This window comes from Orbicella franksi, chromosome 5, assembly GCF_964199315.1.
Source record: "Orbicella franksi chromosome 5, jaOrbFran1.1, whole genome shotgun sequence".
NCBI lineage: Eukaryota > Metazoa > Cnidaria > Anthozoa > Scleractinia > Merulinidae > Orbicella > Orbicella franksi.
In genome coordinates, this window is record NC_138149.1 from 13,043,720 (window position 1) to 13,071,693 (window position 27,974).

General features: G+C 39.2%; 1 protein-coding gene across 1 annotated transcript; it reads right to left on the reverse strand.

Annotated features, from left to right (window-relative positions):
* Positions 1-10: 10 nt before the first annotated feature.
* On the reverse strand, positions 11-27,879 carry LOC145486333 (polycystin-1-like protein 2). Its single transcript, XM_081464972.1, has 12 exons — positions 27,418-27,879; positions 24,788-25,202; positions 22,568-23,174; positions 22,263-22,442; positions 17,991-18,116; positions 17,162-17,347; positions 15,777-16,028; positions 12,659-13,387; positions 12,000-12,236; positions 6,436-7,674; positions 5,014-5,182; positions 11-3,877 (listed from the first exon to the last, which is right to left on the reverse strand). Exons 1-12 carry the CDS (start codon positions 27,659-27,661, stop codon positions 2,199-2,201), a joined length of 6,063 nt encoding a protein of 2,020 aa, XP_081321098.1. The 5' UTR covers positions 27,662-27,879; the 3' UTR covers positions 11-2,198.
* Between the last annotated feature and the right edge of the window lie 95 nt (positions 27,880-27,974).

Sequence of the window (27,974 nt, forward strand, 5' to 3'; positions counted from 1 at the left end):
CCTAATAAAGACGTATCTACGCTTTTGTAGCGGTTAAAACAGAAGAAATTACGTTTAGAAACACCTTTTGTCCTAATAAGCGTCTATGCTTTTTAGCGGGAAAATCCCATTCCACGTTGCTGCGAGGTTGACTGCGAGATACTAGGTACCCTATTTGCTACTATTTGCCACTATTCGTCACTATTCGAGACTGTTCGGCACTATTGGTACTATTGGAGACTATTCGCACTATTCGTACTATTCGTTATTCGCTATTCGCGATTCGGGACTATTCGCTATTCGCGACTATTTGCTATTCGCTATTCGGGTTTTCCAGACACCCGCATGCCACAAAAAATTGCTAAAGTTTAGTCTAGCTCAACCGCAGTTGAGCTTACTTTAGCGACGAAAAGCCTTTTTCCAAACTCTAACAAACATTCAGGGTATGACCATATGTCCTCTGCACCTTGAGCGCTTGAGAATTGGCTGGTAAAGGTAGATGAGACTATATTGTGCTCCTGAGGAACTTTCGGGGCATGTAGATAGGATGCTGGAATACGGATGAAAAATGTTGTTCACCGGCAAGTACCCAGAAAAGACAGGAACACTTTCAAATGTTCCTTTCTATTCGATTTACCTTTTTTTTTTAATAAAAACGATGCCATCTCGTACGACTTAGTACACTTCAATTTGGCTGGTTTAGTTTACAACTTAAATGTCATAAGTTTCAACACACCAAGAACTCAATTCACACCATAATCATTTACACTTTATTATGAGTTTTTATATAATAATTAAATGGATGAGCGCGCTCTGATTGGTTGATCAGTTATGGTTTATTGTGCCAGTAAACTCATGGAAATTTCGCGTGTCTTCTGAATTATGATATGAAAGCAATAGACCACAAGTTTCTATGGTTTAGAGGAATGATAAACTACTTGGGGTGTTAAAAGAACACTCGAAGAATTCGTAAGTCACGAGCCGCAGGCGAGTGATTTATGAATTCTTCTCGTGTTCTTCCAACATCCCGCGTGGTTTATCAGCCCATAAACCATAAAAACGTGTGGTCTATTGCTTAAATAACACTAGATTGCGTGACCAAACTGTTATTAGATCAGGAGCCACACCTCAAACAATGCACAAATAATGGAAATGACATGATGGGATTGACGTTAAATTGCTGTCTTTTACGCTATATTGCAATCATAAGAAAACTAGTGGGTTCAGATGAAAAAGAAGTTGCGTTATGGTGAGCTATTGCAGACGACCTACACCTCTTGAAAACTGCTATTTTGATTCGTTCTTGTTAATCTGAACCCCATGAAGCACACTAGTTCGGTCAGTGCCAAACAACAACAACAACAACAACAACAACAAAACAACAACAACAAGGAATACAACAACATTCCCTTTGAAGCCAAATGTGGGTCGGTTAAGATGGCTGGACATCGACCGAGTTTTCTTTTGCAAGTTTAAGTGGCACTGTTTCGGCTGACACATCGTGTTGTAACATAAACTCGCCTTATTATCTTGCAATAGAAAGAAACACAAACAGAAAGCAAAATGGCCAAAGTAAAGAAATAATCGATTAAACAGAAAACAAAAAGTGAATGAAAGATTCAAACAAACAAAAAATGTTCACATTTGCGTTGCTTGGATGTTTCTTTGGAAGATAATCAAAAATGCGCGTAAGGCTGCTTTAGTGGCCCACTGGGCAAAATCTTAGTTCGTCACAGAATGTGGTTCAAGTACAACAACAACTTTATTTGTACCCAATATTTATACGTAAGTTAAACTAATAAGCGAAAAATTAAAAAGTATCGTTTGCTCAAAATAACCATAAGGCTGGAAACACAGGGCAGTTGTCAATAGCAACGTAGTCGTTAGCTACAATGCTGTCATGATTGGAAATTACACAATTATTTAGTCAAGTTTTTACATTTTTTTCAGTCCGTACCAGAATCAGTTTAAGTATTTACAAAGACATGTGGTTATGTCTGCAAAGATCCCACCAAACGCTTAGTGAGGTCGAACAATTCCTGGAGTACAATGGAAAAGTTAGAATGCATACTCTGGACAAACTAGTAGAAACACAAATCATTTTTTTTTTTTCACATAGCATACTTTGTTTGTTACTTAAAGGAACTAATTTGTTTTCAGTCGGTTACATTATGTACAATGAAAATTTTAGTTCGGCCTCAGTTACATTTTTTTTTCATTCATTCAATGATGACGGGAATGCTAACTGGTCGCTCGTGATATTCAAATGACTCATTCGAAAAAGCTGTAACGTTTACCATGGGATCCAAAGAGTTATGAACACCCATCTCATTCATAATCAACTCAAATTTCTCTTCCTGCTCGGCCTCTCTGGAATATGCTTGGACTATACTGTCCAAGCGTTGGAACAGATCTTTCTTGGTCGCCTGTAATCTTCTCAGTTGAGACTTAGTGACATCCTCTGCGAAACGTACTTTCTTTCCCTTCTTATTAAGATGGCAGCGATGCTCATTCCTTGCATCCTTCGGATATACAATGATATTACTGCCTTGATCAAAGAAGGACCTTTTTTTCGAGTTGTTTTGCTTCGCATTTTCTGATGCTTTTTTCCTGATGGTTGACCGGGCTAACGTTTCCTCGAGTTTCCGTTGGCGTAAACCATTACTTATCTTATCATAAAATTGATGGCGTTGGTTTGTTTTCTTCCAGCTGCATTCGTCCACGCCAGGGTCGTAAAGTGGGCTTTCCTTTGCAGTGTTCTTTGCTTCTGCAAGTGCGTCGTTCAGTATGACGATGAAGAAGTTCATCGCCAAAATGGTAGTACTCAGCAGAATCATGGCTGCGAAAATTCTTCCGAACATTTTGTTGGTGAGCTCTAACTGATTGACTGGCCTTGCTTTCACTCGACCCAGAGTCAACTCTACTTGGAAAAAGCTAGCTTTTAGAAATGATGAATAGCGCTCAAATCCCGCTCCGAAAATCAGAATACCAAATTGCAAGAAGGCAATGAAAAGAATGAAGAAAATAACACTGAAAGATGCGAGATGTCTCGCACTATTCTTCAATGTTATGGAAAACACAGCAACGTGTTTATTGAATCTTATCAGGTGCAAGAGTTTCAAAGAGATTACAAACACCAACAAACCAAGAACGACATTATCTACCTCGCGCCAAACCAGAGCGTCTTGGAAACTCACATAACCATACACGTTTTCTTGTAATTTTCTGATGGCCGAAGACACTTTTTCCGATTGTACCACATACATAATAATAGCTAGCACGGAGAAAAACACTTGATACAGTTCCATCCAGTTCCAGAAGGATTTAAAATACCGGAAACCCCGCTTGTAGAGCTTGTAACCCTCTCGTCCAAGGTACCACAGCACGAAGATGATAAATAAAAGAACACAGATCATATACAACTGTTTGGCGGCGGTCTGAGTGGAGGGCAAAGAGAGAACATCAATTCTCTTGAACGTTGCCGTTTGTCCTGACGCCCCAACTTCGTAGAAATACGTTGCAATAGCTAAAACATTTACTGACGGGTTGAAGGCTGAGAATTCCAAAATAACAGCTCTGGTTTGTCTGTCCAGCCAGTCATTAGCTTTTAAATTCTTAATAATGCTAAAACCTGTTGCGTTCTCGTATCCTAAGTCAGCCACGAAACCTCCCCCAGGGTAAAATGAGAATTGTCCCCACTTGGGCACAGTTTCACTCTCCCCCGGATTCTGGTATCGCCAGGGCTTCGGGCAAAGTCGAAGTAGCTCCTCGTGACTCGAAGAGTTGTCGGTGGGCTTCCAGGCCGGTTTACTATAGGGGGTTCTATCTTCATTTTCTAGCCCGTATCCGTCGTAGCACACCGGAAATATTCTCGTCATATAGTCAACTTTACAGGATGCTGAAATGTTTACAAAACCATAATTAGAAAATAGCTGTTCATGCCTTAAAGAAGGCTCTGTTCTCCTGCAAAGCGGTTAACCTGCAGAACATACTAGCTAATGCTATAATCAGAATTTACCTTCTTTGACAAATTTCCAAGTAGATATAAATCATAGACTGCTTTTCTCACAGTTCAAGGGTCCAACAACATGTTGAAGGAACAAGTATACTTGCTTTTGGACAATTTTAGTTAAAGCAATAGTAAACGCGACAAACCGAATTCACTAATAGTTCTATTATTAGATGTTTTGGTGTGTAGTATCGCTTTATATTTTTACTCGTTGTTTGTATTTTGACTCCCCCTAGGGCTCGTGAAAATACGGCACAACTCGTAAAAATATACAGCGATGCTACCCACCAAAACATCTAATAAGATATATTTATAATCCATCAAGTATTTTCACTCGCGCGCGACTGGTGTGAACGCGTCACGCGACTGAATACTCGTCCCAGTAAAAACTGGGGAATAATATCCGTGTTATATTCCCCAATTTTGAAATCTGCGCGTGTTGCGAAAAATATTTGAAGGGTAATAAACACAATAGCTTTTATTTGGCCCGAAAATATTCCCCGATATTTGTCCGTGGACATTATCTATTCCTCAAAGCTCACAGTGTTCCTCGAGCTACACTCTCGGAGAACCGTTCGCTTCTTGGAACAGATAATGTCCAAGGACAAATATCCGAGGGTATTTCCTCGCCAAATGGAGGCTATTGTTTATCTGTCTTCAGCTCACAGAATAGTGACTGAAGTAGCTCAATCACGGTATTTTAAGTAATTTTGGCCACATGCAAAATTACCTTTAAATTGAAAGAAACCGGATACTAGGTAGCTTATTAAAGTAGAGAAACACCAAAGAGATAATAATAAACAGTAAAGGAACAAGGATGGTAAAGGATGGAAAAGATTAAAACGGATTACAAAGGAAGCACTTAAAATATTTAGGCAAAACTTGTCAAGATGCACAAACCGAGACGTAACTCCTTTAAGACCGCCATCAGTTTAGCCATTATCTGAGCCTCTGTGTGCACTTAATACAATTAAAGTGGCGATTTTTGCCACTGCAAAACATTGAGCTTTGAGACTAAAACTTACTCGGTTTAACTCTTAGTTGGCGGGCTCGAGCCATCCCAGCAAGGATTGAGTGCTTGTCTCCAATGTACACTGTTTGATTCTCTTGTTGGCCATTGTACCATCGGCCCGCAAACACACCTGGGATAAAAACCTCATTTAACCAGCTCCAGAGCTTCTTCTTATCGTTAACCTATCATAGAGAAAAGAGAAAGAGAAAAAGAAAATGGACCGGTGAATACCGTAAATCCTCGAATTAGCGCCCCCCCCCCACCCCCCCCCCCACCCCCGCCTCACCCTTCGAATAAGCGCCCCCTTCTAATAAGCGCCCCTCCTATCGGCTGAAATTTAAAATAAGCGCCCCCACCTCGAATAATCGCCCCCCTCCCCTCCCCCCATTTTTTGGGCGAGTAATGAGACAACAAAGGATGTATAGTTTTCGTCATGTAGAGCTCAGACTTGTACATTGTTTCAGTTTGTGAACACGTTAAGTGAACACGTTGAACACGTGAAGTACTAACGGTGACGAGATTTAAACTTTAGGATCAGGTTTTTTATGTCAATAAACAGCTTATGTTGTTGTTTACGCGCAGATGATGTATTAAAAAAAATGAACATGCAGGCCACGACTTGGGAAAAATTAAATAAGCGCCCCACCGCCCCCCTCGAATAAGCGCCCCTCGTCTTCTCCAAAATTTGAAATAAGCGCCCCGGGTGCTGATTCGAGGATTTACGGCATACGAATGTTATTGAACTAACACGAGGTCCATACTGGGGTAATATTTCACTTGCTCCTTTCTTCCCCCAAGGTTATGGACCGAGCCGAAATCGCTTCCATTCCGCATGTCTTGTGACGCCACGTTCTAAGCACTAAAATAGGTTGGACTCATTCTCAGGGCGCGTTCGACTGACCTTATTCCAGAATAAAAATATCACTATTAATTCCGCATTATTCCAAATAGCCAGTTACTTTCAATGCTGAATTGAAAACCTGTCTAACAGTATAGAGCGGTTTCCAATTAAATATCGTAAAAGCAAAACCAAAGTAATCACTTAAGCCCATCACAAAAGACACAGACCAACGAACCAATCGATAATCGAAGTAAATACATGAAGCTGACGCGAAGCGCGGGAAAACGTATGAGGGCGAGTCACGATTGGTTATGTTTGACAAAATGGCGCGAGTTTTTTTAAGCCAATCGTGTAGCATGATACGACAAAACCAATTTACTTTTCGACACTCAATTAATTGAAAACCGCTTTAACTTAGTTGAATTAATTAAACAACATTTCACTTTGGTTTTAAACATCATGCCTACTGTTCGTACTGCTCGTTTTGTAAAATATGTTGAACTGAACAGCTCAACAAATGAAAAAACAAACGAATCCACACGATTACTCAGTTTGGAGTTAAACCAGACTTGTTTCACTGTTGACAGTGCTTACCTTTTCAAAGTTTGGTAGCCCATTCCGGATGGACTTTGTCATGTGATATTGGTAACTATTCCGGTTGCCATAACACAAGACCATCACCAAGAAGATGAACAGGACGTAAACGACAAGCTCGAAGAAAAGAAGCGACCAGTTCTTTTTCTTTAATTGTTGTTTCCTCATGTCTTCCACTTCAGATAGCTTTATTTTCCACAGTCGCTGTTGTGATGGGCTACTTTTAGCTACTTTGTGGCTTTGGCGTCCTTCAGATCTACTCTGTTTCCATTTGACAATGGCGGCGAGGAAAATCGCTGTGAGTAACACTTTAGCAGGTTCTGTAATTGTCACATCCTTCCCCAGTGATACAAGCACTGACGTTAGCCACTGCTCGCTGGTGCTCTTTCCCCAAATCAAGCTGTAGAAGATGGTAAACGAAGTAGAAACAACACAAGAACTAAACAAGAATAACCAGGCCAGGTAGGTAAGCCACTTCGCTTTACGACAACACAGAGTCTTACTTGCTCCTTTCTGAAAAAGGAATACTGTCACAATGTTTATGGGTGCAACGATAAGTTCACTTTTAAAAGTGATAATGATTTGGGCCCACGAGAATTTCAGGGGTCCTACTTTTAGCACTTGTTCAGATTTACCTTCCAACTTATAGAACATCGCGTTAGCAAACATGGCTGTAAGCAGCACTGACAGGCAGCACGATGCTCGCTGTACTCTTGTAAAGCGGCTTCTCCTCGGCTTCGCTAGAACTGAGACCCAAAGATGGGTTTCAGTCAGACCTCTCCACCAACGTTTTAGCATCTCGTGTCTAAAAGTGCCCTCATTTGGCGCATGTTCAATGATTCGCTCAATTCGACCGTCTTCTCGCTCCAGAGCAAGCCACTGGCTGCTGGTAAACGCCCAAGCGTGATTCACCTGTTCGTTAACAACAACAATTTCTTCTAGAAACCAGGAGGGGCTCTCACCAGAGTTGTCATGACCAATTCGCACTGCCTGAATCGTACCAAGAGACTGGCTAAGATTAAGAACAAACACATCCGTGTTTCCACGAGTAAAGAGAAAATTATCCACGCCAGGCTCGTCTAAGTTGAGCTGAACAATTCCGCTGCTTCCTTCACTACCGTATATCTCCATGGCAACCTTAGCTGTTGTACCTGAATTTCTCCACACGCCCGTGGAAATGATTATCCGATAGATGTGTGAGCAGCTTGCTGTGGAGGGTAGATGCACTGGCAGACTAGTCTAGGAATCAAAGTGGATTTCATTTATTAACGTACTGTGAGATACTAGACCTGAAGTTTTAACGGCTCAAGCTAAGATCATGATAATAACGAATAAACTGGAACCCCGTTAAAACGGTCACTAACGGGCCATGAAAATTTCACATCATTAATGGGATCTATTTTAAGCGACATCTTTGTGAAGGAAATTGTGTTTGATTTGTTAACGACAGAGGTCAATGACATGTTACAGGCGTTTGAATAAACAAGAGAATCGCTCAATATTTTTTCTTTTGTTTAACCAAACAAAAGAAAAAAAAAAACAAATGCGTATTTGGTTGGTTGTAAGTTGGGGTTTCAGAACGTAATCGTTGGCCGTGTTAACAGGGTTGCCGCATGGACGGGGTTTTCTTATGAGAAAATGTACGGGCGTTTCGGCAGGACAAAAAAACAACACGGCCGTAATAACGAGGTGACTGTATTAACGAGGTGACCGTAAGGAGTTGTTCCGCTAAATTTAATTTGTTCCTATATCAACCAATCAATCAACTGTAATTGCCACTTTTTTTCTTCCATAAATCACTTGACTCTACAACTGTTTATGTACCAGCTCGATCATTTCAGCAGGGGCGTTAGAAAGTTAAAAGGTATTTGAAGAAGCTTAATCCCTTTTGAAGATATAGAGTTTGGAGCTTTGAATTTCCCTCGATTTTGCAAAGCCTGAAAATTTGTTCTTGATCTGGTCTTCTTTCCAGTAGTGTTATGGCTGCATTCGCATCTATCATCATGTCTTTTTCAAAAAGTTTTTCGCATTTCACTTTATCTTAACTAGTTCTATCCGAATTAATTACATTTTGGGCCTTAACAGGGAAAAATGATTTAAATAATAACAAAAAACTCCATACGATTGTTTGAAATTAAAAGTTCTATCACTGCAAAGTTTGAGTTGCATCGGATAAAAGACCGAAAAGTTTCTCCGAGGGTGCAGCTTCAAGCCCTCTGCTAGCCCGGTGTGCCTAAGGGCAATTCTCCAGGGAAGTGAAGCAAAGTTGGAAATGAAAAATTTTAACCCCCCTTCAATTTTTGTGTGGAGGGAGGTTACCGTGGGGAATAAACAAAAGCAACCATATTTGGATCGGCAGATGTATCGTTGCCATGGTAACCGCACTAGATGACGTCGGCCTCAGGACCATGTTTTGACCAAAAGTTCCACGAGTCTGGTTTTCGGGTGCATGTGAACCAATTGAAATTAAATTCATACAGATGATAGAGCCACTCTCCCAGTTTATAAAATTCGCTGTTAAAATATTTTGAGTTTTATAAACAAGAAGAAAATGCTCGTCTTACTATGTTCCCTGTCAGCCATGTTGACAAGCAGGAAAAACAAGCACGACCATATTCGTAATTTCTCCGAAAGTACTCTTTCCACATAAACCATATTAGCAGCAGAGATTACACAGATATTGACGTTTCTAAATATCATAAAATCGATTTGGGGAAAACTATATTCTGGCCATGGGTGCTGAAGACACACGGGGCAAATTGCAAAAAATTGCAAAATTGGTAATTTTGAGGGCTCTAGTATTTGGCTCAAACAAGAGTTAGAGAGAGAAAATCAGCTTCAAAAGTATCTTTTATCATCTTGTCTGTTACCTACATTTAGTTAATAAGGTTTTGGCAAACGAATTTGATGAAATATAAATTTATACAAAACCTACCTAGAAGGTTTTGGGAATTTCTTCAGGATGCTTTCGTCGCATGGTTCTCTCCAGTGTCTCTCCTTCGCTCGCTCCATTTTCTTGACCAAATCTAGCACAGACTAACGGTTACTCCCATCGAATATCCAGTTTGCCGTGTTTCAGACCAGAGATGATGATATAAGTAGCCTGCATACACTTAACAAAGAATAGTTGACAAGGTCAAAACATGGCCGTAGTAATACTTGCGATTTCTGCCATCGAGCACCTAAATTCATCAATATTATCCAACCAGGAAGTAAAGTAAATGTGTCGAGATCAATGTACAAAAGCAAATGAATGTCTTTGAACAAGCCAAAGTAACGTCTTTGGCTAAAATTGAGTCAGATATTGCGATAGTCGATAAGCCAAGAATGGTGAATAAACTGAACGCGTAAGCCGGAAGTCCGAGAAGCCTAATCGCTGACCGCATGTAACACAATGCAATGGGATGTGACACCGGATGTAAATGTAATGATATCCTCTTGTAATGGGGTTGTTTTACACTGGCAATGGTGAAGAAAGCCAAAACAAAAAAAACCGAAAAACCGAAAAACCGAATAAAAGCATCCAAGATAAATTTAAAAACGTTGAGTAACCTCATACCCTGGGAAATTAACTGGGAACAAAGTTGGATTGTTTTAGTAGGTGTAAAGTCTAACTCGGATTCATACGTACCACAGGGCCCCACGTTGAATTCTATTTTTCGTTGAATGGGTACAAGTGAAATCTGCATTTTTGGCATCCATTTTTGCATACCTGTTCAGACAGACAGAGTTCGAACGTCCAAGAGTTCTTAGAAAAACTAACTTCCTTGTTCTCATTCAAGCCTACACATCATTTGTTGTTAACGAAAACCTGAACATATTTTAACACCTGTCAGTACTCCTGGATTTACTGTAGTTAAAACAATAGATGATAAATGGTATCCTCTCTTATATTAACTTGATCCAGTGTAGTAAAGCCGATAGAGGCAATCAGGTTGCGTAAAACGATCATTTTGTCCTCTTTATTCACCACCGTAAAACAGTCATAAAAGCGGATCAAAAGTCGTCCTTTTATCCCTCTATCAATGATATATTGTATCAAAAATATCTAAAGAAGAGACAATGCTATTGCGATAATGTCGCTTTATCTGAAGCTACAAAAACAAACAAACAAAAAAGCGCGTATATCGCATTTTAAAAGTACATCCGGTCAGCAGTTTTGCTCGATTTCCGGTCTACATACGTGTGATCGTAAACAACGATTTCCTCGCTTCTCAACCATGCACTACGGAATGAACGGCTCGATTTAGCCCAAGACTTGATTGAGAATCGTCGCAGACATGCATTTGCTTAGCTGTGATCTTGATGCATCTATTTAACTTCCTGGATGGATTGTATTAATGAATTATTTCGATACTTGACACACGACTGTGGTTGACCTGTTCGACTGTTCTTTATACTGGTTAATGCATCATCATCTGTGGTCTAAGAGTAGATGTTCGGTGAGGCAAGCCAATTAGATTTGACCTTCCTGCTAGCGTCTGTGCAAGATTTGCTCAATAAAATGGAGCGAGGGAACTTAGGAGAGACTCATACTATCACGTCAAAAGCATCCTGAAGAGTTGCAAGGTAGGCTTTGTTTCAACTTATATTTCATCAAATCCATTGGCCAAAACCTAATCAATCAAATGTAGATAACAGATAATATGATAGAAAATACTTCCGAAGTGGATATTCTCTATCTAAAGCCAGTTTGAGCCAAATACCGGAGCCCTCAAAATTTCCAATTTTGCAATTTTTTGCAGCTTGCCTCGGATGTCTTCAACACCCATGGCCAGAATATAATTTTCCCCAAATAGATTTTATGATATTTAGAAACCTCAATATCTATATAAACTCTGCTGCTAGTTTGGTTTTTTCAGAAAGAGTACTTTCGGAGAAATTACGAATATGGGTGTACTTGTTTTTCCTGCTTGTCAAAATGGCTGACAGGCAACATAGTAGGACGAACATTGTCTCCTTGAATAAAAACCCAAAATATTTTAACGGCAAGTTTTATAAACTGGGAGAGTGTATGTATTTCATTTGAATTGGTTCACATGCACCCGAGAACCAGACTTGTTTATTTTTACTTCTGGGGAGTGAATTTTTTGGTCAAAACATAGACCTCGGACCGACGCGATCAACTGCGGTTACCATGGCAACGACACACCTGCCGATCCAAATATGGCTGTTTTTGTTCACCCCCCCCCCCCCAGGTAACCTACCTCCACACAAAAAATGAAGGGGGGTTAAAAATTTTCATTTCCAACTTTGCTTCACTTTCCTGGAGAATTGCTCTTAAATTTACAACACCTTTTTTAACAAGCTGCATTTGTATGAATTCCAAAATTGTTGAACTGAAATCGTTGGATTCCAGGGTAGAACCCGGCAAGTTTGTAATATGTTCAAAACAGCGGATTTTATAGTTGAACCCAACATTAATTCTTATAAATCGATATGGTTAAACTTCCTTTAATAAGTCATGTTGTAACTTAGTTTCATATATAGGGCCATAAGGGAGACTACAGCCTTGACTGTAATTATGGACCCTATGGAAATAAATTGTCCTCATCAATGCTTACATTTCTGGCGTCTATTTTATCCGCTTTTCTGACGATAAGCAGGACGACAATATAGCACAGGAGAACTACAGAGATCGTCACAATAACTGCAACGTTTCCAGTTTCTTGGAGATCCTTGAACTCCGCTGAGACCTTGTCAAAATCAATAGGATTCGGTTTAATCAAAAGAGCTCCTCCAAATGAAGTCAGATGATTACAGGAACAATTAATAAATCCGTTTAATGTTGCTGATAAAACCTGGTAAAAAATAAACGAAAAAAAAAAATAAACGAAATTAAATCAAATCATTCAAAATTCACCACGTTATCATTTGTGGTACGTAGGCTAGCAAAAGCTGATCACGTTGCTTGTAAAACGTCCTATCAAAATTATTTTTTTCTCTGCCAGTCTGTTACAAATTTTGTCATAAAAAGAATTTACCACAGGCTTGAAATAATTACTTCATTTCGGATTGGTTCATAGAAGGCATATTTGTTGTAAACAAGCACTAGAGGGTTAAACCCTAAGTGAAATGTCGAAAAGTATTAAATGCCCTGGAGAATTGCGGCGGATTACTCTTTCATATCAGAATTTTAGAAGCAAAGGCTTCTAAAGATCACTAGATTGCAAAATTGAAAATGACAAATGAGACCTGACTGAAGAACATTTACACCACTCACCCGACAGCCCTCTGTTATCCACTTTTCCCTCTCCTCTGACCAGAAGACACAGCTCCCAAGGGCTACCCTCAGAGTATAGTTTTGATCCGATTTCGAATCGTATACTGGCACCACAGTTAAATTCTTGCCCTGAAGGGGAGTGGGAGGGGGGTCTTTGACCTCGACACATGAACGCTTTTGTCGTCTATTTCCGAAACATGATCTTTTCGCCCTCTTGTGAGAGTTTGTTCCGCTTCTTTTATAGCCTTGCACTCCAAGAAAGTACTTCCCTGGTCGCTTGGCTAGAGTTTCCACTGGACTCGTTAGCTGGGAACATTTAGTTTTGCCATCCTTTCTGCCATGCGCACCCGGTGACCAAACACACTTTTCGCTCTTCGAGACAGTGGCATTGAGGTCATGCACTTGGGTGGTTGGCCGCTGACCATATCGCAGGTATACATACAGATTTGTATTTGCCTCAGTAGGCGTGATTTCCAGCATTATCAGGGTATTCTCGTACTTAACATCAATTACGTGAAAATGCAGATTATCATTCTGGGTGAAATACTGCCCATTTTCGAAGGAAACCATCTGGTTTTGTAATGGTTCAACGATGATAACGTTGTTTGAGAGATTTGATACTTTGATCAGCTTGCGTGTTTCATCTTTTAAGTCTAGAGCTAAGACATCAGAGTTGACTCTTTGCTTAGTACTGTCCCAGGTGTAAGGATTGAATGGGATTGATAGCATCTGCAAAAGGGACAAAAGCTTTCATTAACAGCCCGGCATTAATAACGTTAAGAGTGTGTCCACGAGAAAACCAGGCAGAACCAGGCAGCAGGTGATACAGCTAAAATCACCGATTTCGCTCAAACTTGGCACAAAGTTTGAATTTGGTGAGTCAATTATTGTTGCACAAAAAGTAGGTCAAAATATTTTATTCCCTTCAAGTTAGGAGGACCCCCGGCAAAAATGGCCATTTGACACTAAATATGCATATCGATATAAATACTGCAGCAGACGATTCAACTCACGAGCTCCCTCAAAGTATGTTTTCAGGTGTAAAATAGAATGGAAACAAGAAATAACTACTTCATACAGGTCCCTTAGACGCGATTTTGCCCTCTCTTTGATTCTTGGATTTTGATGCCCTTTCAAAATGTTCAGTCCATCCTCCGTTGACTTCGACGCACGTTTCAACAGAAAAAATATCCATTACCATCCCGCTTTCATCGCTAGAGAAGTCAACGGGTTGTCGAGATAGCTATTCAAAACGCCGTTCAAAATTCAGGGAGAGCCATCACTACTGCTGTAACATATAGATTTCTTTCAAACGCCACCACAAAACATGCCGCCATCTTTGACGATATTATGCGGTAAAATTTGTATTACTATACATGAACTACCTACTGAGCCGCTTCCTTTTCAATACCGCTAATGGCGTAATAGCGACGGCTCAACGTGGTCAAAAAATGGCGGAGTGGTCGAGTGGTCGTGTGTGGCGGGTTGTTTTATAAAGATCTCTATGCTATAGTAGCAGTGATGGCTGTCTGTGGATTTTGAGCAGTCTTTTGAGTAGCGATGCCGACAAGTTGCAAGCATCTGTGACCATGAAAGCGGAATGGCGATGGATATTCTCTTTAAAACTCACCGGGTCGAAGCAACCGTACATGTATTGATGACAATTTCGCCATCCAAGAATTAAAGAGAGCCCAAAATCGCGTCTAAGTCAGGTGACATGTATGTAGAGGTTATTTCTTGTTTCCACTCTATTTTATACCTGAAAACATAATTTGAGGGAGCTCGGGAGTTGAATCTTCTGCTGCAGTATTTATATCGATATCGTAAGAATGCCTTAAGATACATTTTGTTGTAAAGTTACGAAATATTTGAAAGAAGTGTCCCCAGCGCTTCTTTTCGCCAAATTTTTACTCGTAATCGATAGGAAAATGCTAAACTTGATATTTTATGGCTTTTTTGATAACTTTATTGATTGCTCTCACTATCCAGGTTAGAATAATGTGTATTTGGTTTTGCCCATGGCAGATATTTGCCATCAATTAAAGGCTATTCAAAACACTACGAAATATGTACCTTACTTAAGATGAAGCCACGGAGAGAAATCAAATTGCCCAGTTGAAATGAATATCTGTGCTCTTAGACTGATAGTTGCAGAGTAGAACATGATCCAGTGGATTTCCTTTTCACATGGTTTTTCTTGTTGTAGAAATACTAAACCAAAGATGGCCAATTAAATATGCATAAATTAGTGTCAGATGGCCATTTTTGCAGGGGGTCCCCCTAACTTGAAGGGAATAAAATATTTTGACCTACTTTTTTATCGCAATAATTCATTCACTAAACCCCACATTTGCGCCCAGTTTGAGCGAAATTGGTGATTTTAGCTGTATTACCTCTTGCCTGGTTTTCTCATGGACACACTCTTAAAGGGTGTCCCATATGAGATATCGTGTTTACATACATACGTACGTACACGCAGACATACACACATACATAGACTTAAGTAACGCGTCGAAGATATTTAGCTAAAAATAGCTAATGGGGACACTAACGCATAAAATATAAAATATAAAATACTAACCTGTGTTTAAAAATGTATGGCAAATAACATTTGCAGACCTAGCTGCCTGTCCTTTTTTAATTCTTTAGTTATTTCAGGTAGCCTGGCTCCTAACTCTATTAATATTTAAACTTGTAAAAACATTTTTGTTAGTCCGAGGAGAAATAAAGCTTGTTGTTGTCATGGAAATTAGGAAAGAGATCTAGAGCTTTCAATAAGGAGTCAAATCCGTTATTACAATACAAAAGAAATGTACCTAGATTTAAACACCACGTGCAAGGCCATGGTACTACTTTAAAAAAAAATTCTGTTTAGTGACTTTCTAAAACTCCATGAAGTACTAATAGTAATAATTTGATAATAATTTAATAATAACTTATTACTGTGGATATTGCACGCTTTATTTCCGGTCACGAACGGAACAATAAGTTTCTTAGTGTTTCTTGAGATGTAGTCGAGGGAAACATCTCAAACCACACTTTTCAGAAATTTCAGGATTAAGTAAAGCTTGTTTCCCTCAGGATGGTCATCATCTGGTGCTTGATACAATATGCATACCTGAGTGTCCACAAAACTTGCTCCTTGTATTCCGCTGGACTCCAGTGCTTTCTTTTCAGCCGGCAAAACAAATCTGGCATCTTTTTCTTCAATTATTAATCCTACAAGTTTATCCGGGCTATGGCGTCCTAAGGTCATGGTCAGTCCTGTTGTCTCAATCGATATCATTTCTTCATCTGGAACTCTTAGTGCCAGCACTGCATCTCCAACTAAGCTGAGGATGTTCATGGATCTCATGACTAATTGTTTACCCTAAAAAAAAACAACAAACAAACAAACAAACAAAAACAAAACAAAAAAGAGTTGTTTTATAAATCAAACTCCAAAGTACTCACATGTGTTCAACCAATCACAAGAAAAGCAACAATTTACACAATGAATCAATCCAAGCAAAGCCAAGAAACTGAAGCAGATGCTGTCAAGCTTGTGAAAACATGTGACCAACTGCAAAACATGTAACGAATGGAAAGGTGGGAAATGCTTGGCCTTTGCTTCAGAGCTAAGCAATGAAAAAGCATGCGTATAACCAGTGGCAAGTGTGTGAAAATATGTGAGCCAAGTCATCTGTGGGAAAACATGTAACCAGTACCAAGCATAGGAAAACAAGTAAAGCAAGTCATGTGTGGGAAAAGATGTAACCAGTGCCAAGCATAGGAAAACATGTAAGGCGGGTCATGTGTGGGAAAACATGTAACCAGTGCCAAGCATAGGAAAACGTGTAAGGCGAGTCGTGTGTGGAAAACATGTAACCAGAGGTAAGCAAGGAAAACATGTAAGGTGAGTCGTGTGGGAAAACATGTAACCAGTGTCAAGTATAGGAAAACATGTAAAGCGAGTCATGTGTGGGGAAACATGTAACTAGTGCCAAGCTTGGGAAAACATGCAAGGCGAGTCATGTGTGGGAAAGCATGTGACCAGTGCCACGCATAGGAAAACATGTGAGGCGAGTCATGTGTAAGAAAACATGTAACCAGTGCCAAGCATAGGAAAACATGTAAGGCGAGTCATGTGTAAGAAAACATGTAACCAGTGCCAAGCACAGGAAAACATGTAAGGCAAGTCGTGTGGGAAAACATGTAACCAGGGTCAAGCGTGGAAAACATGAAAGCCGAGTCACATGTGCGAAAACATGTGACCAGTACCAAGCATAGGAAAACATGTAAGGCGAGTCATGTGTGGGAAAACATGTAACCAGTGACAAGGTTGGAAAAAATTTAACCACTGTGCATGTGAGGAGTGTTAGTGTAAGAATTTGTCACTTAATTATTACTGACAAATGCAAGTTAGGTAATTATCGTCGAAGTTATAGATCAAAGTGTGTCCTTGTGCATTTCAGTGAAGTAACAATTGACAGCCGTTAACAATACAAGACGGAAAATACTAACCTTTTCTTGAAGATCAGAACCAACATCTCCTGATGCAATGACTGCTCCTGCCTTCAGCAAGCTGTTAAGACAGAAAGCTAAGTTTTCTACAGATTGGGTGACCAGCGGTATCTTGACCACATCTTTAGCTTTAGTAGTGTTCCATAAGAATGATGCCATTGAATCAATAGCAGACAATGAGGATACCTATCAAAATAAAGTGTAATAAGCAACAGTATAAGTTGTTATCTGCTTGGCTGAATCTGAGGCTACAATAGCTTTTCACAGCCTGTTGTAATTAACAATGGCTACACACGCCTGACTTGATATCGGAGTATGATTTTCTCTTTACAGACGTCCTAAACTCGCAATTCGAGACATTGATCAAAACTTAATGATTATGTAAGTGCATCAAGTGGGACGTGACGACCCAATTCGTAGTTGTCATCAGGGCCATTGCTAAGAAACATTGAATGTATATCTGAAATGATGGGAGAGCGTTTATGGGATAATGTTTTAGAGCTTATGCCACTGTTTAACTGGATAGTTAATCGCCAGAAACAACCCAGCTGGTGCATTTAACAGTCAACGTAAATCTTTCTTGGAATTAATGGACATTCATGGGTGGCAATGATAAAACATCTATGAATATTATTATTTAGTTAGAACAGAGGGAAATAAGCTTGATCTTAAAGCATTCTGTGATCATGCAATATTCCTCAAGGTGAGATATTGGAGACTGAAATATTTAGAGAAACCAGGAAAGGGGAATCTCCTTCTCTGTTCATCTCCCCTTATCACAACCCGGCATCCTCCTGCTATACCCTCGCTTAACATTTATTTTGCTCACCAGTGACGTGTCAGACACTGTTTCTGTTTCATGAATAGCAGACCCTATAATGGAGGAGCTTTGCAAAAGGTCTGGAAGACTTTTCACTTGCAGTGAGACAATCTTTTCAATGATGAAGTCTTGAATCTGCAATTTATAGAAATTGTAGGGAGAACATTGCCAGATGAGGTTCTGTACGGACATTTTTTCAGCACATTCCAGAAACAAATAATTGTTCAGCATTTGACTTAAAGCATATTTCCTGATATGTTGATAATAATAATAATAATAATAATAATAATAATAATAATAATTCTATGTTATTTAATTTTTAATAGTTCGTCTTTTTATTCTGTAAATATTTATACGTGGGCCACTGTTTTTTCAGTTACTACTGTTCGGTGCTACCCTTGATATATAAAGTTCATTATTATAATATAATTAGTTATATTATGTAGATAATCACGTGCAAATTAATTTGATTGGCTAATTTAAGCATGTCAAGACCACTGTGTAGGTATAGCCTGCATGCAAACTTCTACTGTAATTTCCCTTCACGCAGAAAAATTGATGTCTAAGAAGCGTCATCACTAATTGAGTTTCAGTATTCTGCTAATTCTCCAGAATTCAAGGACCATACGCTAATTGGTTGCTTGACAATTAGCCTTGTTAAAAGTCGACTGCTATTGGCTATCTGTGTTTCAAGATACTCGACATTATTTACGTGGTGTTTAAGATGTGGTATAATGTTTGGTATGTTCCTTATTGACTTGACACGTCCAGATGAGTGCTGATTTTTTTACGACACCTGGTAGCAGAATGACAGAATACTGTTGACAATCGTGGGTAATAGGAATCCATCCATTTCAGTAAAATACTCATTTAATCACAGCGATCATTCTTGCTAACGAATGACAAAGAAATAACACAAGAAAAACGCACTGGTCCGATAAACTAGTGCCAGGCCCCTACAGGGAAATCATGTACGGTGGCCAGTCCCTTATTTGTAGAATTCTGCTCTAGAGAGTTACATATATAGATCACCGGAGGGAAACCGCCTAGCAAAATATAATTATGCCAAACTACACAACAGAGGTGCTAAATTGGACACCATGCAGACCTAGCTAGCAGCTATAAACATTTGTTATCACTGTGGTCAAACAGATTCGACACGGATACTTGCACTTCATCAAAACTCCTCTTAATAACACAACATACCATACCCATATAAAAACTGAGGTTATGTTAGTTGCGTCAAGACAGCAGACATCAACATTTCCTGAAATTCCTTCTTTCAGAATGAGTATAAATGACCATCCAGTGAAGCAGGTGTCATCCACGAAACCTCTTGGTGTGCACATCGACCAAAATATGAACTGGGAATGTCATATACAAAACATTTGCAAAAAGATTGCTTCTGCATTGGGCGCAATTAACCGAATACAACATCTTATAACCTTTAATTTGCTCAACCATATTTTAATTACTGTAGTGTTGTCTGGGGCAACTGTGGCAGTGGTCTCTCTGAAAAGCTTCAGAAGCTCCAGAATTGTGCAGCCCGTATTTTAATGTGTGCCAATTATGACTTTAATATCGATGAATTGTTCCGCACACCGGGATGGCTTAAACTCAAATATCAAAGATTTGAATCAGCTGCCATAATGAAGTACAAATCTATACATGGGATGACCCCTGAGTATCTGAGTTCTAGATTTGTGTTTCAGCCTATAACAACCTATAATCCAGTGACCTTCGGCCAACATGTTTACATGATTTTAAACGTAACATATGTCACCACAGTTTTGAATGAGTTTTAACTCGGCACCCTTGTAAGGCAGCTCTTAGTATGTAGTTTAAGTTGGTTTAATTAGGGATAATTAGTTGATCTTTTACCATTTTGTAATCTTTGCTGAAGGATTAACTGTGTATAAATTAAGTTATCATTAATATTACCAATTTACCCTGGCCTTCAGAAACAAGAATGGAGCTGAATAGCTTGGAAGTCAACAGTGAAAAGACAACAGCAAATGTCAGGAAACCTGCCTGGCTTCACAGGCCTCACTTTTCCCTTGTGAAAGTAGACGTCTCCACGCAGGCTATGTTTTGAACAAATCATATAGTTTTGATTTCCTCATGTTTGAACACGATGAACTGAGATTACTTTGTTTAAGGAACTCAAAAGTTCATAATCACATTTAATTACTGTAACAGTGCTAACATGGTCATTAATATAGAGCAAATTAAGGAGAGGATCAAAAAACAATCAACCAATCAAATTGTGAAATTCCTGTACTAGTTGCAACTTATAACAACTGTACAAGTTGTGTGAATCTGATTTAAATGCGCACAAACAGAACTCAACTCATAATTAAATTTATGCTCCTCTGATGATATGGCCCGCTTCCCAAAACCCTAACCCTATTTATGACCAAAATCTGCGATATTCCCTACCCTATTTATGACTTGACCAAAAATTCGAAACCCTATTTATGACCTAACTCTTAAATCAAAACCCTGTTTCAGACCTGCGTTATAATAAGTTCCCTCGTTCAGACCAATGTTAAATTACCGTAAACATAATTTGTGAAGGGCTTTTGTTGATTTTCTTTTCGATAATGACGGAGAAGTGGCTTCTTTTTAAAAACATACCCCCCATATCAAGGCTAGAGTGCAAAAACCATACCCTATTTATGACCAAAATGGCCAAAATCAGCTAAAATCGATACCCTATTTATGACCAAAACAGCTGAAAAACCCTACCCTTTGGGGCCGCACATACCTGTATAGCCCATGTAAGGGAATACACCCCGGGCCGTAGACTCACAAGTTTAAAAACACTAAATATTTGCATTTGCCTTCAAACTTTACGCTAAGCATTTTCAGTTTTACTGGTCATGTTTAAACACGAAAACTTATCTCTAAAAGTACAATTTACATACAGTTTTCTTAGCTGGAAGCACGAATATTAGCTGACATTTGCATTTACTTATCGTAAACAAACTCCGTGCAACCAGCGACCGATTCTAATATTTCCGCCAAGGAATAAAAGTAGACAACATTTCCATTGCCGTTCCTTAGTTCAGGCTTACTCTTATGGCTTTAGAGTACTTTTCCGAACAATTTCGACTGGATACAGACTGAATTTTTCATGAAGGGGCGGGGGAGAGGGAACGTCTGCGTAAGAGCTAAGGCTAGCTAATCTATTTGTCTCCACTGAACCTAGTCAACAAATCCCAAGACAAATGTAACTAATGAGATAAAGCTGTTCCCACAGTAAACATCCCCAAGCCAATGCGATTCAAAAGTTCTGTTCGGGAACATTAATTGTCCCAGTTATGTAGCAGGTCACCTGGCATCCCGAAGAAACAGGCCACGTTATTGTTGATTGCACAGTCCAGAATCACCACCAAAAACTAAACCGTCTCGGGTGCACTTGCTTTTCGATGATGTCATTTGTTTTCGCCCCTGCTGCGAAAAACAAGCCTTACCTGCAAAATGTGTTTACTTCAATGACTCTTTCAATGAAACCCCCCCCCCCCCCCCCTTGACTTTTGTTGTTATTACTGTTGTTTTATTTTTTGCTGGGTTTTAGTATACGTTGTGAAACAACGGTTACACGGGATTTTGCCAAGGTAACAAAAATGGCACGTGTAGGAAAAACATTTTTCCTTTTCGGTTACATATTAATGACAAACAGAGAAACGTGATTTGCTAGTAATACCTTAGACATCAAAACACCAATGCAACTGACCACATTAAATGTCAAGGGCGCTGCATGTGATCTTTCTGATGTATCCATGGGTATTAACTACGAGAAATTTACCTCCGGAAATATTGGTCATACTCACTGGTGAAAGGGTCATTTACCACGGTAAAGAGTTCCGTGTAACTAATCCCTAAGGGAGCGAATTTCCTGGAGACTAAAGTCCAAACATGTTTCTCCTGTGATCGTTTTTTCATCTGTAGCCTGAGATCTAACAATCAGGACTCTACGGTATCTTTACTCGACGTTCATCACTACAACACGACAAAATGTATAAATATTTACTGTAGAGCTACAGTTTCTCTGATTTATCCATGGCGCATCAACTTTTATGTGACTGAAATCCCACACAAGTTCGCACTGCGGACCTATTTTTTCTCACGGTTCTCATTCGCGTCACACTTGACGGACAAAGCAAGACTAATTAGAGAGGGACTACTCATAGCCTAGATGATATCTTTTGAACTATGGTGCAGAAAAAAATGCATGTAGTTAAATAAATAGCAATTTAATGAAAGCTAGTTCATTACCTCCGATATTTTTGTTGAATCCCTTGTAGTATCTTCTAAAAGTGCTTGAACGATCACATTTGCTATTCGTTCTGCCTTGCTGAGATCCCCATCTTTTATTGCATTATTAAACTCGCTGTCATTTGCTGTTATACGTCTGCTGATTTGATCTGGTCTCAAGAGCTCTGGAAATGGTTCAACCTACAGAAATATTTATGTGCAATATGTTACAACATACCAGTACTGGTTGTTAAAAGTGACAACCTGTCATTTAATATGCACGTAATGTGATGCAAGAGTTAATAATAATCAAGGATATACTGTACCTGCACAGAGAAATGGACTCTTGGAGCAGACACGCCATTTTTATCAGTCACTGTGACATTGAACTTCACAGTATAATTCCAAGACAGCTTTCCAGATGGCAGCCATGAGTTAACACTACTACTAGAGCCATTGTACAACACCCCATGTAGACCATTCTGTAGTTGATATTGAAACAAATAAGACAGGGGCGTGCTGTCACTTTCCCAGTCACTACAGCTCAGGTTAAAAACAGTCTCCAGTGAGGTGCCATTTGATGGAGTGATGGAACATGTTCCCCCTCTAGGTGGTGATGAAGTGGAGATGTCGCGAGCACTCATTCCTTGGTGACCGTCCATAGTCTGAACAAACACTGCCAGCCGGTAGTACTTTCCGCCATCAAGGGAGTCCTCTTTGATTACAATACTGCTAGAATCGAGGGATGTAGTTGTGATAAGTTGCAAATCTTGTATTTTCCTCCAAACAGTGTCATTATTTGTGGCAGATGGGTATTGTTTGTAAAGTATCCATTGGTATGTAGATATCTTGGAGCACTGCGGTCCATAGCACTGTGACTGGATACTTAATTTAACTGATGGACTGATTTTAGGTTCACAATTTATTATACATCTGAAAATCAAATGAAAATATATATTATGTTATGAAAAATGCCTCTGAACAGCTTTTATTCTAGAAAGGAGGTAAGACCTATCATATGAAACAAACAAACGATCTTTGAGTAACTGCACTTGTTTATTTCATGGCTATGTGCTAATAAGTGGCTCTGTTTTCTCATGGATGTCATGCTATTCTAACATTAGTATCAAGAATCTTGTCGGTTAGTGGCAAAAGAAGTTTCAAGGAAAAGAAGAAATAATAACTAAAAATACTAAAGTGAACCAGGGTACCAATTGCATCCTGAGAACCAGTGCCAAGCATTGGTGTGGGACCACTAGTAACCCGTGAAGAATTGAAAAAAAATAAATAAAAAATAAAGAATAATAATAATAAATAAATAAAATAACTGAAAAATCTATTAACCTCCTATGTATGTCTCTTGTGTCTTCTGTAGCACGTGCTGTTAATTAATGCACCGTTCTCATGTATACAGTGGCATTTTAGTAAATTAATGTTTTATTAATTATTCAATTCTGTTTATTTCTGAATAGCTAATTTATCCAACTATGCTCCAATTGGACGTAATAGCCATTTGGGTTATTTTGTTTGGTTTGAAGTCATGGTGTTATCTGCTGGACATCTGCCACTACCTATACCATATAATAATGCAGAGAATAGAATCAACATTATAGTTCCTTGAGAGGGTTCCCAGTAGGTTTGGCGGGATGCGGGATTTGGCTTTTTTTCGCCGTGATATTTGGGATTTAACCCGAAAACAGGGGCGGGAAGCGGGAATTGCAACTACGAGCGGGAGCGGTATTTCGTGTTTCTATGGGGTTGGGATACGGGATTTCAATTTTTACGCGACCTTATAAATTGTTATTGACCAGCGCAAAAACCACAAGCTGGCAGAAACGAGCCGTATAGCTGTGTCAGGTTTCAAGTAATGAATAGCAACCGCTCTGTACCCTGTCAGGTTCTTTCAAACGTGTCGTCCATTTCCGACATTTTTGATGCCTGCGTCTGTAACGTTGGCCTCCCGATCCTTTCTAGTTTTTCTAGTCTTTCGACCTTTTCCAAAGCGCTTGGCTTGTTTTGGCCGGGATGGCCACACCAGATGGCGGTGATAGTGATTTACCGAACGAAGTATGCGACATTACGAATTGCGTCACCATATATTAGACCATAATACGAAAAGGATGTGCGAGCAGGAATGCCTTCATTCGGAAAGAAAGTTCTAAGCCCAGATTTCAAGTAAAGTGAAGACGCTGAAAGCTTTGAAAGAAACTGTCAAGTGTGTTTACGGGCCATCTCTTGAATATGGGAATGAACAATCTTTTTCTTTCACTGATACGTGGACAAAAGGAAACAAAACAGTAAACCGTTTACAGAAAGAAACGTTATAATCATTTGTGCTTACTTATCTGCTACCCATTGAATTCTTTGGTGATCTTGTATGCAATATCTTGTTTTAAAAAGTTTGTGTCAATAATTAAATTAATTATTAATTTAAAAAATTTATAATTAACGCAGAAACGTCTTGGAAAAGTAGGCGGGGTTCAAATGCAGACTGCAGACCAGGGGGCAAATGACAGGGTTGATAAACAATGAAAGAACTTTCATACCGTTGAGATATTTGAGGCGGATCCCCTTTTACCAAGTGTATAACTTGATGATCACTTGAGCTGCGATAATCTTTTGCCACCACCAGTTTAACTACTAAGGTCGCAAAGTCCTGAAACATGGAAGAGGCAGTATTGATGGTAACTTCAAGTCCAGAATCATTCCCAATATAATGAACATTTGACTGGTTTATTCCTGTGAAGGAGTCTCTCACCCCTGTCTGTAGGCCAGAATAGTTGCCTTTGATCTCACCATAATGCCAGGTGAAGTTCATCCTGGAGTAGTTACCTAGTCCAACAAACGGGTCATAGGAAAGTGATGCATTCATCGTGATATTTTCATTTTGTCCTCGGATTACTTCGGTACCACCATAGATGATAGCGATGAGGTTCGGTTTTCTTTGGTAGGACTTTCCATCTACATGGAAACACCATCAAATAACAACTTTCATTAGTTTAGACATATCGTATGTATTGTATCAAACATAAAGACACATGCACCTGTACTGTAAACAAGGCACCAGAGTCAAGATCTAGCTATTGCAGCCCCAAAGTTCTTGAAAACGGAAAAAAAGAAAATTGAAAAAGCAAATTTTGCGACTTACATAATTGAAACATATCTAAGAAAAGAGAATTAAAAACAAAATACAGACAAGCAAGAAGACAACAATATCTACTTTCAATTTAGGCTGTGTTGATAAGTATCACTCAGAAAATAATTCTGCAAGTACGCTTGGAAATTTTACTTGGGACTTCTATCTCTTATGGTCACGTAGGGGCCAAACCACCCCGCTAATGTTTCATGAAGGCTATATTTGCTTGGTTTATATATTTCTGAACCAAGCTTGGCAGATGAGCTTTCTTTGTTCTCCAGTTTATTTCAATTTGAAAGTTGTGACAAAATCTTAGATTATGACGTCATAATTGATGACGTCACCAAAACGTGCTATAATTTTTTGTAAAATCGGATAAAAAGATTATGTCACTGGAAAGGCCTTGCCTTGAGGAGTAAAATGTCGGAAACCGTTTTCTGCTATGATGATTATTTTTCGAGATATGGTAAGTTAAATATTTTTTGTTGTCCCCCCCGGAATTTGCTTAACCATACTGTCTTTCTTAAGTCAGTCTCTCTGGTTTATATTTTTCAGTTTTATTCTAGGAGGACTAATAATCTAGAAAAATAGAAAGCTTGATGTTGTCAAAAATCGTATGGTTTTAGAAATTTGATTTTCGGCTTTGTTAGAAATTTTTTCAGGTTTCAACTCCCCTTGATGTGCTCTTTCGAACACATTGTAAAAAATATGCATATTAAAAACTTCAAAAGTGGCAAAAAACATGACGTCATCACTGTGACGTCACAACTTTGACATTTACTGACATTTTCACGTAAATATAATTGGCAATAGGTCTCCTGCTCATTGCTAAGTTCGGCGTCGAAAGAGTCAATACCTTTTAAGTAATGTGAAATAATGTGAAATACCCAAGAACTGACGAAACATTTGGGGGGTGGTTTGGCCCCTACGTGGGTGCTTTTTTAGGAACAAAATATCGAGCGGATATCAGCAATGCTTTCTCTAATAAAATTGTTGTTCTACATCATGGATCAAGTTAAAAGAGTTTTAAAGTGTCATCCATCGACGTCTTGGAGCATACATCGCTTTCGTGATACCGGCAATACTCACATTTAGTTCGATAAAACTAGACAATGAGGAGGCAGAAGAACACTTAACAGAAAAAAGCCTTGAAATATTATGAGACGACATCGAAGGATGGGAAGTGATTCTTACTATCACTAGCAACATTAATTTTGGCTGGACTTAAAATCCTTTGCAATCACTTGTCACACATACACCACTGGCTCAAGCACCTCTTTTTGATTGCCTCCTTTACTAGACTCTTCGCATTTTTGACCAAAGACTCTAAATAGAGCCCAAATTAATTGTTATTGATTGCATCCTATTCAGGAATCAAGACTCAGTCTGCAAACATGGCCCAATAAGAATTTACAGGCCCAGAGCGATTCTTACGTTGGCAACTCTTAAGGGCCTGGTCTGGCATCGAAACTCTGACTGGCGACCCAATATTGAAGAAAAACGGGAGGGTTTTCCTAGGGGGTTGGGTGTGGCTACACGTGGCTATATTGGTGGGATTGCTCCGGTTTATTTGATATCTAAACGCGTACGCCGTTAGAGGTTAGATATATATAAAACCATGCCAAAACTGTCATAGTCATATCACGGTTGGATTCTGCACTGCTCTGATTCAGTAAAACATTGACTGAGTGGAAGAGCGAGGCTAGAAAATGTTTGGTATGTTATCATTCTAGTTTGATAGGTCACAGAACATTGCTCTTCAAATCCTCAATCATGTGAAGAACTGGAGTGGATCTTCACAAAAATCAAGTTATCTTTTGGCATCAGATCGTGAACCGGTTTTATGGTTTGCTGTTTTACCATTAGGTTGTCACCACAAGGTCGGGGGAACAAGCTTCCAGGTCACGAAAAAGCAGAAAAAACGAGTACCACTAACATTAAAAAAATCACCAGATAGGATCAGAGAGCAGCGAGAATCATTTTCCCAAATGCAGAATTCTCTCTTGTTGTGGCTCAATAACAAATAAATTTATTTCTTACTTGGGGAAGTGTAACTCAGTTGCGTGTAAGTTGCTGAAAATCCGTCGTACTGCTTGGACTGCGTATCATCAGAGACAAATAGCACTTTCAGGATCTCAAGAATTGAGTAATATGTTATAGTCTCACGAGGTGCACCACATATTTTGTCATTTGAATCGGGATCAGCCCATAAGCCATTTTGAATTTGCAGATAATCACACGTGCACGCGTTCTGTGGACCGCATTGCTGTATTTTTAGGCCCATGTCAATTTCTAGCTTAACACGGTTTCCCTGGCGTGCTGTTATCTGCCAGCTGCAGTTCAGGTTATCTGGATACTTTCTGGGGTAAAAAGGACTAGTAATAACACCTGATGTCTCAGTAAGGGTGATGTTTCTAGGACACACTGAAACAAGAAAACCAAAAGGAAAACCGTTTCAGGTAACTTCAATACATACACGGCGCAACGCACACATTAAGTAATCTTAGGAATAGCCCGAACGTTAATTTCACTGCATGTTTAAAGGTTTTTAGGGAGCTTTTCCCTTTAGATATTTTTTTTCGTTTTCAAATAATTTA